Below are 14366 nucleotides of genomic sequence, written 5' to 3' on the forward strand. Positions count from 1 at the left end.
TCTCATCCCTTCATGAGGCATGTTGCTTTATACTTATGTGGACTCCGTTTAGTAGATTTTGCCTTAAATTTAGATTTTATATTTACTAATATTGTCCATTTAGAAATGTTATAATCCAAAAGTGACAACAGCTCATCTTGTATGAGATCGTCTCATCATGAGACGGGTCCATATAATAGCTTATTTGTTCAATTGTTTACTTTAAAATCATAAGTAATCGTTGTAAGGTTATAACTTATAAGTAATCACTCTAAGACTAGACTACAAAAAGTAATTATAATAAAATTATAAGTGATTATTTTAACGTTATAAGTAATCATTTTAAGACAAATAATGTATATTGGGTCAGTCCAATAAAAATAATTTCACCGTGAGATCGTCTTATTTAAAAATTAGTGTATTGATAAAGCTCTTAAGTTATTCTTCGTATTTCTTTGATTTTGTTACTATTATACTAAAATCTTAGTTCCAAAAGATTCAGATCGGCTACATGAATTAATAGATTATTATTTTGATTGTCTACATGAATTTTTCTACTTTATGTATTTTTTTTTTTTTTACCATTTTAACCTTTTAACTCCAAATATTTTATATAGTGCACAAGTAGAATTAGATGAATTGCATTAAGGTGCTACTAGTAGACAAAGTTTACTTAAAATGAACTAATGCAAGTTGCAACTAATTTTGACGGTTTAAAGAAGAATACATGACAACTAATTTGAGATACATTAAATATTATATATAGTGTGTGATTTATTAGTTGTCTGACATGATTAAATGGCGAATTTACATGATCGAATAAAACTAATATTAATCAAGAAAACAATAAATTGTGTTTACAAAATTTCTATTTTTTCTTATGTTTTAATTTCATCTCTAAAATTTGTTAAATTATTTGAAATACACCTCATATTAATCAAAATTATTATTAGTAAGTATTATCAATTTGATCATTATCTTGAAATCTTTGTTAAAATTTGTTAAGAAAACAATAAATTTTATCTTGGATTATCAAGAAAATTGAGATTAGAGAAACAAATTAGTCATAAGCCAAAATTTAGTGACTAGAATGGATTATCCAGATTACTTGTCCTACCAAACAAGCCTTCCTAATACTTATCCTCATCCTAAAATATTCCTTCTCCCCTTCATAATCTCAAGTAGGCACACATACACCAATTTCTTTGCTTCAACAACAGAATATATATTTTTTTATATGCTTACGCATCGAGTCATATAAAAAAAAAACATAACATTTATAAACCATAATAATATTATACTCTCTTTGAGCTACCAATTCTAAGAGGGAATTTATGAATTTTAAATTAGGATGAAGAATGATTCTTTTTAAATAATTGCAAATAACATCCCACCCATATCTTATCATTTTTATTATTTTTTTTTTCTTGATATAAACAATCTAACTAACCGATGAACGGCTGTGATTTAATTGAAAATCAACATATAGAACTTAAGTTAACTTAGAAGTATGTCTTTTGAGAATATGTACCCCTACATGGGCAACTCTAAATAAAGGGGTAATTATGTGTTTTGATGTTGAAAATTGGTGTATAAAAGTCATGAGAAATTAATTAGAATTGAAACTCAAATTTAAAATTTAATATTAAGTTGGAATGAAATTGGTCTAGTGAAATTAATTAGAGTTGTGTACTTCATTAGTTAAATTATACTCCATGTAGTGGGTTTACTCCTATATTTTTTCGATTTTACTAGATCGTGAAAATCAAAGTGAAAACTTTTTGTATAGCAAAATCAAAGAATCGTTAAAAAAATATAGTCCTAAATAATAATGCTTTGTTTACCACACAAAATATAAGATTAGTACAATAATCATGCTTTAAACTTAAATTTTGAACATGTTTCATTTTTTAGCAGTTGGTTGTTGATTCTTAATTGTAGATTTAAGCTACTCCTAGTTGTATAGATGTTGACTACAATTAATAATTAATTGTTAGTTGTTAATTAGAGAGCTTAAAGACTATTATCAGATAATTTTTACTGTTTGACTAATTAATTATCAAAACTATTGGTCAATTCGTTCAATAGCCCATTAACAACCACTGAGATTTAGTATTCCCTCTATTTCTCTATTAAAATTTTATTAGATTCAGCACCATAGCAAATGCATTTATAGAATTCTTAATTTCTTTAATTATATATAATAAAAATTTATAAAAATAAAATATTAATAAAATATCACTTAATTACACTTTAAATTTTATTTATTACAAGATATGTTGAAGGAAAAAAAGACTAAATAGAGATAGAACCTAGAACATTAACTAATTCACACATATATCAAATAAAATTAAAATCTCAATTATATTTTTACTTTCTCATTTAAAAATAATACTATTATATGAATTTATTGATAGATGGTATGAAAAAGTAATCCACACATATATTTCTTTCCTTTCATTCCAACACACAAGATTATAATTTATAGCTATATACTCTACTTGCATTTCATGCCCTAAAATATTCTTCTCTTGACTTGTTGGGGTAAATTTGGACAAAAGTATAATCTATAACAACCCTAAAAATTAACGTTTTGAGCTTCTTTCAAGTCATTCCATTTTCTTCCATATAAAACCTTATTTCTCTCTCTTTTCGTCTCTCTTAAATTTGTACCACCGATCAAGAATTTGAACCAACCAAAAGCCGTTCATTCCAACGTATTATTTTTGGTTTTTGATTGCACCAGTTTACCTCTTTTTATTGTATCTTTTCCTTTTTGTTCATCCTAACATTTGATTTTCTTGATTTCGATTCCTCAGGTAATCCTGTCTTTCTTCATTATTTGATTGATTGGTTCAAATGATATTATCTTTTAATATATCAATATATGAATATTCTTCTAATATGCGTGACTTTTTCTTGTGTTAATGTGATGAATTTAATTGGTTGTATCATATTGAATTATTTAGCATCAGATTTTTAATGGCGGTTTAAAAGTGTTTGATCTTTGAGCTGGTTTTATATCGGTTTTCATGGCTGGTTAAAGTTTATATTGATGATATTTATCCGTATATAAAAAAATAAATTATTGGGTTTTGTTTGTTCTTAGTTTGGAAATGGTATATGCTATAATATCTCTTGTTGATTGTCATTCATATTTATAGGATTGTCATTGTGTTAGAGCTAGATAATGAGTTGGGTTTGAGGTTGGTGTTTATATTTTGAAAGATTGACTTAGGTTTTGTTCAAAGGATGTAATTTGCCCACCAACTTTATGTTTCTCAGTTCTCATGAAGCTTTAGTGTTTGGGTTTTGAGTAGGGCATTGCCAACTTGTCATTGCCCCAATGTCATTAGTTGTTTTCGTCTGGGCAAGGTTGGGGTGTTTGATGCACATATTCTTGCCTTTGAAATAACAGATAAGTCGTTTCTGGTTGACACTTGATTAAATTACAATTTATGATCAATGGGTTATTTTAAAATTTTGAGTGTCTTAAAGGTTTATAAAAATAGTCTTATCATGTTATTTGCTTGTTTCTTAGATGAAAACTGATGAGCATGATGCCTTTAATGATGTTGAAGGCACCATAAGTGTAAGTGGAGGCTCTTTCTTAGAAGGTGGTGTTAATATGGAAGTTAGTTCTGATCTTGATACTAAAACTGATGGAAATTCTCTTATAGTTGATATTCGAAATGACAAACAAGTATATAGACAAGATGTTGTGAGGCGTAATGATGGAAGTATGATTGGGGTTGTGACTGAAGTTGCTGGTGAATCAGATTCTGATAGCGATATAACCGATGATGAGGATGATTCCGATGAAGATGAAAAGGATGAAGAGGAAGGCGAGGACGAAGGAGGGGAGGGAAAGGATGAGGATGAAAATGTTGAGAATGAGGGAGTTGATGACAATGAGAGCAGTGATGACGATGAATCTGCCGGTGATCACAAAAGGGATCCCCTTACTGGAGACCAGGTTCGTGTGTTGTGGATGGATGATTCAGAGACCATGCACCGTCCAAATGAACTGACTGTTGTCGATAGAGGTTTTTTACATGGTGATTATGTTGCCTCTGCCCTGGACCCCACTGGGCAGGTTGGCCTAGTGGTGGATGTAAATATAACTGTTGATTTGTTATCCTCTGATGGCTCTGTTATTAAAGATGTGTCGTCCAGGGATTTGAAGCGTGTAAGGGATATTGTTGTTGGTGATTATGTAGTTTCTGGTCCTTGGCTCGGTAGAGTTGACGATGTTCTTGATAATGTGACTGTTTTATTTAATGATGGTTCTGTATGTAAAGTAGCGAGAGCTGAACCATTGCAGCTCAGACCAATTGCAAAGAACTTGCTTGAAGATGGGCATTGTCCTTATCATCCTGGTCAACGTGTTAAGGCAAGTTCCTCCTCAGTTTTCAAGAATGCGCGGTGGCTATCAGGTACATGGAAAAAAAGCCGGCTTGAAGGCACTGTCATAAAGGTCACAGTAGGGTCAGCTTATGTTCATTGGATAGCTTCTGCAGGCTATGGACCTGATTCTTCTATTTCTCCACCAGAAGAACAGAATCCGAAAAACTTGAAATTGTTATCTTGTTTCACTCATGCTAATTGGCAGCTGGGTGACTGGTGTCTTCATCCAACCCTTGCGCAGTCTTCCTCTATATCTTTGGATAAAGGTTTGTCTAAGTTGCAACTTAATGAATCTAAGCCTGATCACCAAGAGAGTGATGCGGATGAAGCCATACCCGAAGAACCCAATGGACAAGTTGAATTGATAGATCTTGATGGGACCGGCACTTCAGAGAGTGCTGAGGGAAATGTTCAAAATAATATCCCACTAAAATCAAGTTCTTGTTGTAGTTCATTGTCGATTTCAAAGAACACGGACACGGACACAGGCAATGACAAGTGGAATATTCATCGAAAGAAACTTCGTAGAGTTGTAGTTAAGAGGGATAAGAAAACTCGGAAAAAAGAAGAGAACTATGAAAGAGCTCTGTTGATTGTTAATACTAAGACTAGAGCTGATGTTGCATGGCAAGATGGGACTGTACAGAGGGGACTAGACTCCACATTGCTGATTCCAATTGAAAGTCCAGGTGATCATGACTTTGTTGCTGAACAATATGTAGTAGAAAAAGCTGCTGATAATGGTGAAGAGACCAATGAAGTCAGACGTGTCGGGGTTGTCAAAAGTGTTGACGCTAAGGAGAAGACGGCTTGTGTGAAATGGTTAAAACAGGTTTCTCGGCCAGAAGAACTTAGGGAATTTGATAAAGAGGAAGTTGTTAGTGTTTATGAACTTGAAGGGCATCCTGATTATGATTATTGCTATGGGGATGTAGTCGTTCGCTTGTCCCCAGTTTTTATGGCTGCAGAGGTGGCATCTATTGACCCCGGAGAAAAACACTGGTTATCAAATGGCCCAAATTTTGGCAAGGGGGAGCCTAACAAGGAAGACGATGTGCCTGATGAGGCAGCTCGTAATGATATCTCGAATCTCTCCTGCGTTGGAAATATCACTGGCTTAAGGAATGGTGATATTGAAGTAACATGGGCTGATGGAATGGTTTCTACGGTACTGAATCCCACTGAACACTTCTCAAATGCTTATTTCTAAGTTCTAATGCTAGAAATGTTTTTGATTTGCAAATATTTTTTGTATGAGACTATGGGTCTGTCATTTAACTTCGTATTGTATTGTTAGCTTTTTGGTTCTTGATTTACAGTAGTCTAGTTTGGTATTAGGTTGGCCCTCAAGCAGTGTATGTTGTTGGTCGAGATGATGATGAATCTATTGTTGCTGGGAGTGAAATTAGCGGTGATGCTGCAAGCTGGGAAACAGTTGACGATGATGAAAGGGATGCCCTTGATAACACAGAGAAGGTTCGGCTTCCTTTTATCGAATACCAGTTGTGTGTTGTAGCACTGTGATTGACTTTCCTCTTAATTTTCAATTCAATTACCCTTATTTCTGTGTCCAATCCTAATTAAACCCTCTAGAAAAACTAATTTGGGACGGAAGGAGTAGATTGTTGTATTATTTTCATTAGCAAATTGATGTCAGCATATATCTTTGATCAGGAATCATCTGCACCAATCACAGAAGTCAATCCTGATGCAGGAGAAGACATTGTAATTACAGATAATGGTGTGGGAAATGGGCCATTGGCTTTTCCTCGTGCTGCTTTAGGATTTGTTTCCAGAATTGCATCTGGTATATTCTCTCGAGGACGTAGGGATGGAGAATCGTTTGGCTCAGACGAGTCTTTGGAAACCAGTGGGCAACCAGAGGACACAATGCGTAAATCTATCGATAGTGGTTCTCGCAATGTGTCTAACTCTCAAGATCCTTGTGTTATTGACATTGGTGGTGGACAAACAAACTCAAACAACAGCGAGCTACATAGTGAAGCTGATTCTGCAATATTGCCGGATATGCCTGAAACCCTGGGTAATTCAAGGTCCAAAGACCCATGTGCTGCAGTATGCACTGCTGACAACGGCTGCAGCTTTAAGCGCTTTGATTTTGCCCAAGATCCGGATGATCACTTTTTCCTTGGTGCTAACGTTCTCGTAAGTCCTACACTCCACTGTATTATTTTAACAGCATTTTCACTTTTCATCATCTGAAGATCCAATGAAGTTTGCTGCTATATACTAGTATACTTTGTTGGCTTGGCTTTTAGATGCCCGTTTCTCTTATTATGGTTTCGTCAGGGCATACTTTGGGGGAATAGGTGCGGAGTTGGAGTGTAGGGCCAAAGGTAAAGTAAAGAAGAGGTCATGAGAATGATTTTGAGTGTTGGACTAGTTTTAGGTCTCATTTTTCTGGCTTAGCTTGCTTGCATTTTAAAGTATCGGTTGTATATCAAACTATGTTACTCGGACTCTTCATTTTGTTTCACATACCTGTGTCCTTGATGCTCGGACATTGGTAGCGCATTTAGACACTTCATTTTAGGCGTAAAATTAAATATTTAGACATATCCGACACGTAGAGACGTACTAGTATCTGTCATCAGTACCCGAGTCCAAGTAACATAGATATCAAATATATAATTTTTTTTAACTATCAAGTTGCTTAGCTATTTCTGTTGGCAATCACTCCAGAGCAATAATGGTAGAAAATGGCTCAAGAAGGTGCAGCGAGATTGGAACATTCTGCAAAACAACCTCCCAGGTTTTTGGCCTACCCGTGGTTAGTTCTCGCTATCTTCTAGATTGATCAATCTTTTAAAAGATAACCTCATGTTCTTGCAGATAGCATTTACGTACGAGTATACGAGGACCGAATGGATCTGTTGAGAGCAGTAATTGTAGGGGCTTATGGAACACCTTATCAAGATGGTCTCTTCTTCTTTGATTTCCATCTTCCTCCAGAGTATCCTGATGTTCCTCCGGTGGGTATAAATATTTAAATGTAAAAGTGAGGTTGTGTTGAAGTTAATTCGTCGCTACTGTAGTAAGAAACATCAATACGTAAATTTTTTGAAGTTCTTTTCTTTTGCAGTCAGCACATTATCATTCAGGTGGCTGGCGTATAAACCCGAATTTATACGAGGAGGGCAAGGTGTGCCTTAGTCTTCTGAATACCTGGACAGGTCGAGGAAATGAAGTATGGGATCCACAATCCTCAAGCATCCTTCAAGTTTTGGTTTCACTTCAAGGATTAGTTTTGAATTCGAGGCCTTATTTTAATGAAGCTGGATACGATAAGCAAATCGGGACAGCTGAAGGCGAGAAAAATTCATTGTCCTACAATGAGAATACCTTTTTGCTTAGTTGCAAAACGATAATGTATCTTATACGGAAACCTCCGAAGGTAATGTAATAATCTTGTTGTCTAAGGCTTTACTCTATGTTACTCAAACTCTTCATTTTGCTTCACGTACCCATGTCTAACACTTGATACTCGGGCATTGGTATGGCTCTTAAACACTGCACTTTAGGCGTAAAATTGAAAATTTAGACGTATTCGACACTTATTCACGTACTGGTATCCAACATCAGTACCGAGTCCAAGTAACATAGGCTTTATTGTATGTCATCAATCAATTGTCACTCTAATGCCTGGTTATATACGAATTTCTTTGCATTTTCGCTGATCTGGTTCACTCTCGATGGAGCCAAAGTTTTATAGTTCTTAGATTTCAGATTATAGTGGATCGTAATAGATGAATCATCAAATCATGAGCACTTGTTATTTATAAGAAGTTGCAAATGATATTTGCTATCCCGGGTCCATAACTATTTCTTTGTAATTACAAGGGTAACGTTGCGTGTATCTGACCCCCAAAAAACCCGGCCTAGGCTGAAGCCATTTAATAGTGTATATATCTCGATCATCTAGATTAACATCTAGATTTTATTTTTTGTAATATTCAGGACTTTGAAGATCTCGTAAAAGAGCATTTTAAGCAGCGTGGTTATTATATCTTGAAAGCTTGTGATGCGTACATGAAAGGTTATCTGATCGGTTCCTTAGCAAAGGATGCTTCTTTAACGGAAAGAAGTGAAGCGAATGCCACATCTGTTGGTTTCAAGCTGATGCTGGCTAAGATTGTGCCCAAACTTATTACAGCTTTGCATTCAATAGGAGCTGAATGTCACGAGTTTAAACACTTGCTGCAGTCATAGTTCGCACTTCGCACATTCAACAGCCTATCTGTACTGTCGATTTAATCCTCCAACTGGTTAGGGCTCTATTTCCCTTCAAATATGACATGCTGTTTATTCATGAATCATTCGACCAAATTCTTTCTGCTTTATAGTGTAAAAACAAGGCCGCATCATATCATGTCGTCCTTGTTGTAATGGTTTTTAAAAACAATGAACCGATATTTCCTTTGTTGTAAATGTGTAAAACAATCGTGTTTTAGACTATATCAAGGGATATTTTAAGGTTTCAGCCGATATTTAAGCGTTATGCTAATTACATCACTGTTCTATTACCAAGATCGCAATCATCACCTCTGCTCGTTATGCAAGTATCTTTCAAAACACTATTTGAATTGTTTTGACCACCCTTATCTTACGTGCTCCTTTTCTCTCAGGAATCAGCTCAAAGGCTCGGGCTAATATGCTGAACGACATACCTTGATTCTTTTGCATTAGAAAGACAACGAGATAGGTAGAAATCAACTTGTCTCTTTGCTTTTTTGATTTTCGGTTAGAAATCAGAAACTCCCAACCCTTCTCATTGAAGGCAGAAAGCTTATCAAACCCTCTTTTTGGTTGTTGTTTGGGGTTTATATACTTCATACCATTTTATACTGTTTATTTATAAATTTCTGGGAAGAAATTTGCAAAAGAAATGTTATTCGCTTTCATTGTACAATTATAGTCGCACATCGCCAAGAATCACCCGAAAACAAAACAATATATATAGCGAGAAAGCTGAAAATGAAGGTCGGGTACTTGTGTAGATTTTATGTGGTTCTTGTACAAATAAATCATTAGCCTAATTACCTACTCGAAGTTGTGTAATATCAGCTCATTGCTTCAGAATTCAAGAAATTATCAAAAAATCTTGATTCTTGTTAGTTTAATAGTTTACTTCCTTTATTTTTAGTGCTTGCGTTATTTGACTTAAGATCTCACATTTTTTTGTCAAATGGAATAAACGTGGAACAAATAAAGTATATTTCATCTGTTGCAATGAGAATAAGTATTTGGAAAGAAAATAACAGTATTAGTATACAAATGCAAAGTGTTTATAGTAGTGATAATCTGTTGATAACGCTCAATTAAACTCAATTTGGGTTATAGAAGTATAATTGGTATACCAATACAAGAAGGGTACAAATTATTCCTCTGGGTAGGAGATACTTTATTATAAAAAAAGTAAGTTCTATTAAATTGTGCGAATAAGATTAAAAGTGAGAGAAAATAAGATTCAATCACTATGCAGTTACAGTATGCACAACAATAAACTACTACTCTTCCTACCGCTATTTCATCCTTCTTCGGATCCCCTCATGTCTGAACAAGGAATAAAGTTCAAAACGATGAACATCAAAGGATGAACCTCTACACAGAAGTGTGAATAGCATAAGATACACCATCTATTGAGCAATTCATCAAGGTATATATATATATATATATATATATATATATATATATATATATATATATATATAATCGACATATGCATCCCAAACTCACTTGATACTAGGCATATCACCAAGCAAACCTCACGGAGTAGACACAATATAGGTCTCACAAAATAAGAGCTACAGAAGGGATGTTTGAATCAAAGTGCAAAAATACATCATCCTTCATCATATGGCCTTCAATAAGTTATTATAACAAAAAGTTAACTGAGCAAAGCAAAAACGAGAAGTTAGCAGGGATCAGGAACTCCAGAGTCCAGATTCAAGTGTCAACTAATCTTCTACTTCTACCAAAGACAAAGTAACCCACTGGAAGGAGAAGACCAATTGCAAGTAAAACTATAAAGCGACTAATGCACTTACAAACACCTACCAGGCACATCATCAATCATTCATAAGCAAGTTCCTTCATTATCCAGCTCCAAACTAGCGAGTCATATCGAAAATCACGCATCTTGCATTATCATCACTTTCTCAGAAACGAAGGTGCTAATCTAATTAACCTATAACACTACTTGACAAACTAATACAAGGTGCAGTAATAAACTCCATCAATATAACAAAATCTCAGAATGTATCCCCTTCCAAATTTAGCACATTCTTAGAACATTCGACTTCCTCAATGCCTAAAATGCCTAAAATGCCAGTACCAATTCCTGCATACAAAGTTAATCTTCCAAACTCCCATCCCCCTCAGCCTCAGTCACAACATCACCCCAACACTGGGAAAATTAACCAAATTCTCAGAAATAATTCACATCATCAACATGAAAATCAATAATATACCAGCAGAAAAATAATCATGCATGAAGTACATCACACATATTACACAAATGAGCAAAAAATCAACTTATAGACTAAAGCAACGTCAAAGTGGATGAACTATAGTAACTCTAATCTGATATCTGAGCAAATCAATATCAAAACACATACCAATTTTTTATTCGCAAATCAACATCATACCAATTACACAAATTAATCAAGCTACCAAAAATTATTTTCTTTATCTTTATTAATAAAAGATAAAAATTGGAAGAATGTGTAGTAAAAGTAACACGGACACAAAAAAAACAATAAAAGTTCCTTCCCCATTTATCAGAGCATAAACTCACTAAAAACCTAAGATCAAGAGTATACAGACGATCAATCAACCAATCATACACTAGTTCTAATAATATTACGACGAGCCAAAAACCTAGCAATAGGAGGAGTAAGAGCGAGAGTAATCGGAACCCTTATTGGAAACAAAGCTTTGTTGCATAAAATCGCAAGAGCAAATGCGCCGCCACTAGAAGCCGCGAGTTCGGCCGTACGATTCCTCTTCTTCTCTAATGGCGGAGATGAATAATCAGAGATGTTTTCAGCGTCGTTTTGTTGATCTTGATGGGTGTTTGAATCAACGCTTCCAATGCCGACTTTTTGGAGGACAGATTCAACATCGACGTTGTTTTTAATCGCGACATAAAGACCAGTAATGGTAACACCTGAGACTGTGAAGTGAACGCCTAAACCTACTTTGCCGTATTTCTTCAGGATATGGCGGAATTTGTCCATGGTGGTTGTCATTGATAGAGGAAGAAATTCAGGGGTTTTCTAGGGTTTTTGATTTACGGTTGATGGAAAATTAGGGGTTTTCTTTTGATGGTGATTTCTCGAGATTACTTGCGCAAGCAAATTAAAATTGACGGAGAGAATAACGGTACAGCACGTGAATCATGACCAGTTGAAATCGGGCGGGTCGATCCAATGGGTTATTTTTAAATGGTTCATTAACAAGTTGGGTTATTTATAGACTTAACGGCCCGTTTGGTAAGTAGTATTAAACGGTGGTAATGGATGAGAATGAAAACTAGAGTAATTTTGGTTGAAAAATCTCTTGGCTACCTTGATAGTTATATTTGCCCAACTCCAATCATCTCATTTTTTCTTCATAAAATTCATTTCAATACATTACCATTGGGAGATGTGGTTTTAGGTGGTAATGGAAATTTGTATGTAAAAAAACTTTTTAATGATCAAAGTTTCATCACCGTGGGAATAACATGAAACTTTTGATAAAATTTTACACTATAATTTATTCTCATTACCACCATTTAGTATCACTAACAAAACGGGCTGTAAATGTTAAGGGTCGCGTTGAGGGGTAGGGTTATTATTGTGTTTGATAGCCATAAAAATCTGCTCACTTTTTTATTTTAAAAAAGTTTCTAATGAAATTGTCTCATGGTAAAATTATTTTTATTGGTTTGATCCAATATTATAAGTGATCACTTAAACTTTTAAAATGTTTACTTTTTATGGTTTTAAAACAATCTCTTATAACCTTAGAGTAATATTTACAAGAACTTGTCATACAATAATAGCATAAAAAATAAAATATGTTATGGGGTCAAATAAATAAACCCGTAATTTATTTAGTCAAACCCTAACCACCCAACTCGGTTCAATAACTTCTTAAAATAACTACCCACTACTCATCATAACCTACCACTCACCTATCATACCTATGATTCCCACATTAACTCACCATCCAACCTCCATTCTACCATTATAAATACATGTCGCGTACATCATTTGCACCGGACTAAGCTTTTATATTGTTGTCGTTACACCACAATAAATATTCACCCTCCTACGTACAATCTATACTGAACCAAATATTCCTTCAATTGATCTGAACTCATCCTACAATTCGTTAATCTTGTATTCATTCATTATCATATATTCATTACTTTCTGTCTCCTGATCTGACTTGAGCGTCGGAGGGGTTTTCCGGAAAATCACCCCCGGACAAGGCTAACGTTGTATTGCAGGATTTGAGGTCTCATCAGCGGAACGATCATAAACATTTTCAGCATATTGATGGTTGTACCCGATTACACCTATCTCCAGGTATTTTAAGTGTCTTTTGCACTTCCTCGTTTCATCACCGAAACAAAATATAAATTCTTAAATATTTTAGATCCCGAGTTAAAGTAGTTTTGTGTCTAGTGAGGATAACATATTTAGTAAATGATTTTTTATTTATTTTTTTTTTTACTTTTAGATTTTGGTTTTTTAATTAGGCAAATGGTAAAAAGTAATTATTTAACCATTCAAAGAAAATTCCACATAACTATATTATATAGCTTATAAATTAAAAATATAATGCAAGTTAAGAATAATTGATAGATAATATTAAAAGGCAAATAAAACCATTATGATGAATAGGAGAGACTATTTTTTGGAGTATAGAATTAGGTTTAGCACTAGCTTGCTAATTCTTGCTACAATGTAGCACCCCTACCTATGAGGGGCAATTCGGTAGCACATCATCTAGCTAAGGAAGCATAAATATGGAATGTAAAAACCAATAGATCATTGGGATTTCAATTTTGAATTTTTTTATTAATTAACTGTGCTATCACCTTTATTTTATATATATTATGCATCTATTAAACTTGTCTCGTACTTTTTTATCAAGATATAGGATATAATAGTATACTTAAAAGAGATCTAATTTGATATGTTTAATGTTCATAAAATCAACTTCTTATCTTTATTTATAACCGTATATTTTAAATTAAAGAAATGAATCAGATAACTTACAATCAAAAAATTATTACTCCTATTACAAGTAAATAAATTCAATATAGTATAATAATCATTCCCATCATTATAGAAGTATGAGGATTATTTAAATATGTCAATTAGTTCAAACTACTCCCAAAACTTAACTTTTTTTGACTTGATACTTTGTCAAATGTCAATACATATTTGAACAAGTCTAGACATTGTCAACTACATATGATATGAGGCATGATTATAATTTTTGTTCCACATAAGTCACATTATTTTATTATTTTCTTTTTGTTCCGGTTAAAAATCAAAACAATTTAATAAATGAGTACCTTAGGGTGGATGTGGTGGTCAAACGGTGGTTGATCGAAAAACCATTGAATACCTGAAAATAAACACCAACAACTCAGGGTGGTCCCCCGGGGCGATGCCTCCGACCCCAAGTTAGCACTTTAATGAGTAAAATTACCTAATAGGTCATTCTGAGTGCACAGTGACAGCAAGGTGGATTACTACTTAGGACTTTAACTTGATGTGAGGTCTTTGAAGCTACTATAATGTATAGTCATATTTTAAGAGAGATAAAGTCTTTTGTCTAAATTGTAAGTAAATATCAATTTTTCCAACCCCTTAACTTACCTCTTAAGAGGTATATATATAAAGGCTCTTAGTGCGCTTATTTTAGTTGTGGGTTTGGTCCATATCAAAGTGGGCTTA

General features: G+C 34.1%; 2 protein-coding genes across 5 annotated transcripts; one reads left to right on the forward strand and one right to left on the reverse strand.

Annotated features, from left to right (window-relative positions):
- The first annotated feature begins 2455 nt into the window (after nucleotides 1-2455).
- LOC130798658 (probable ubiquitin-conjugating enzyme E2 23) lies at nucleotides 2456-9543 on the forward strand. Of its 4 annotated transcripts, none has more exons than XR_009039087.1 (9): nucleotides 2456-2798; nucleotides 3521-5554; nucleotides 5725-5862; nucleotides 6061-6552; nucleotides 7090-7159; nucleotides 7240-7379; nucleotides 7490-7801; nucleotides 8365-8672; nucleotides 9033-9543. XR_009039087.1 is itself a non-coding variant. In XM_057661740.1 (8 exons), the coding sequence occupies exons 2-8, from the start codon at nucleotides 3521-3523 to the stop codon at nucleotides 8614-8616; spliced, it is 3438 nt and encodes a 1145-aa protein (XP_057517723.1). In that variant the 5' UTR covers nucleotides 2554-2798; the 3' UTR covers nucleotides 8617-8894. The 4 variants fall into 4 exon arrangements, 1 of the variants encoding a protein (XP_057517723.1); XR_009039088.1 differs by having other exon boundaries at nucleotides 3561-5554; XR_009039089.1 differs by having other exon boundaries at nucleotides 2555-2798; nucleotides 3660-5554.
- A 587-nt stretch (nucleotides 9544-10130) lies between these two features.
- Nucleotides 10131-11831, reverse strand: LOC130798669 (uncharacterized). Its single transcript, XM_057661762.1, has one exon. It carries the CDS (start codon nucleotides 11655-11657, stop codon nucleotides 11247-11249), a length of 411 nt encoding a protein of 136 aa, XP_057517745.1. The 5' UTR covers nucleotides 11658-11831; the 3' UTR covers nucleotides 10131-11246.
- Nucleotides 11832-14366: the final 2535 nt, after the last annotated feature.

This window comes from Amaranthus tricolor, chromosome 1 (genome assembly GCF_026212465.1).
Source record: "Amaranthus tricolor cultivar Red isolate AtriRed21 chromosome 1, ASM2621246v1, whole genome shotgun sequence".
Classification (NCBI taxonomy): domain Eukaryota; kingdom Viridiplantae; phylum Streptophyta; class Magnoliopsida; order Caryophyllales; family Amaranthaceae; genus Amaranthus; species Amaranthus tricolor.

What these genes read in the sequence shown, in the direction of transcription:
- LOC130798658 (XM_057661740.1), top strand. Translation starts at nt 3,521, where the DNA reads ATGAAAACTGATGAGCATGATGCCTTTAATGATGTTGAAGGCACCATA. An exon ending in CCCTTGATAACACAGAGAAG is followed by an intron (nt 5,863 to 6,060) that starts GTTCGGCTTCCT and finishes ATCTTTGATCAG; the next exon opens with GAATCATCTGCACCAATCAC. An exon ending in TTATACGGAAACCTCCGAAG is followed by an intron (nt 7,802 to 8,364) that starts GTAATGTAATAA and finishes TGTAATATTCAG; the next exon opens with GACTTTGAAGATCTCGTAAA.
- LOC130798669 (XM_057661762.1), bottom strand. Translation starts at nt 11,657, where the DNA reads ATGACAACCACCATGGACAAATTCCGCCATATCCTGAAGAAATACGGC.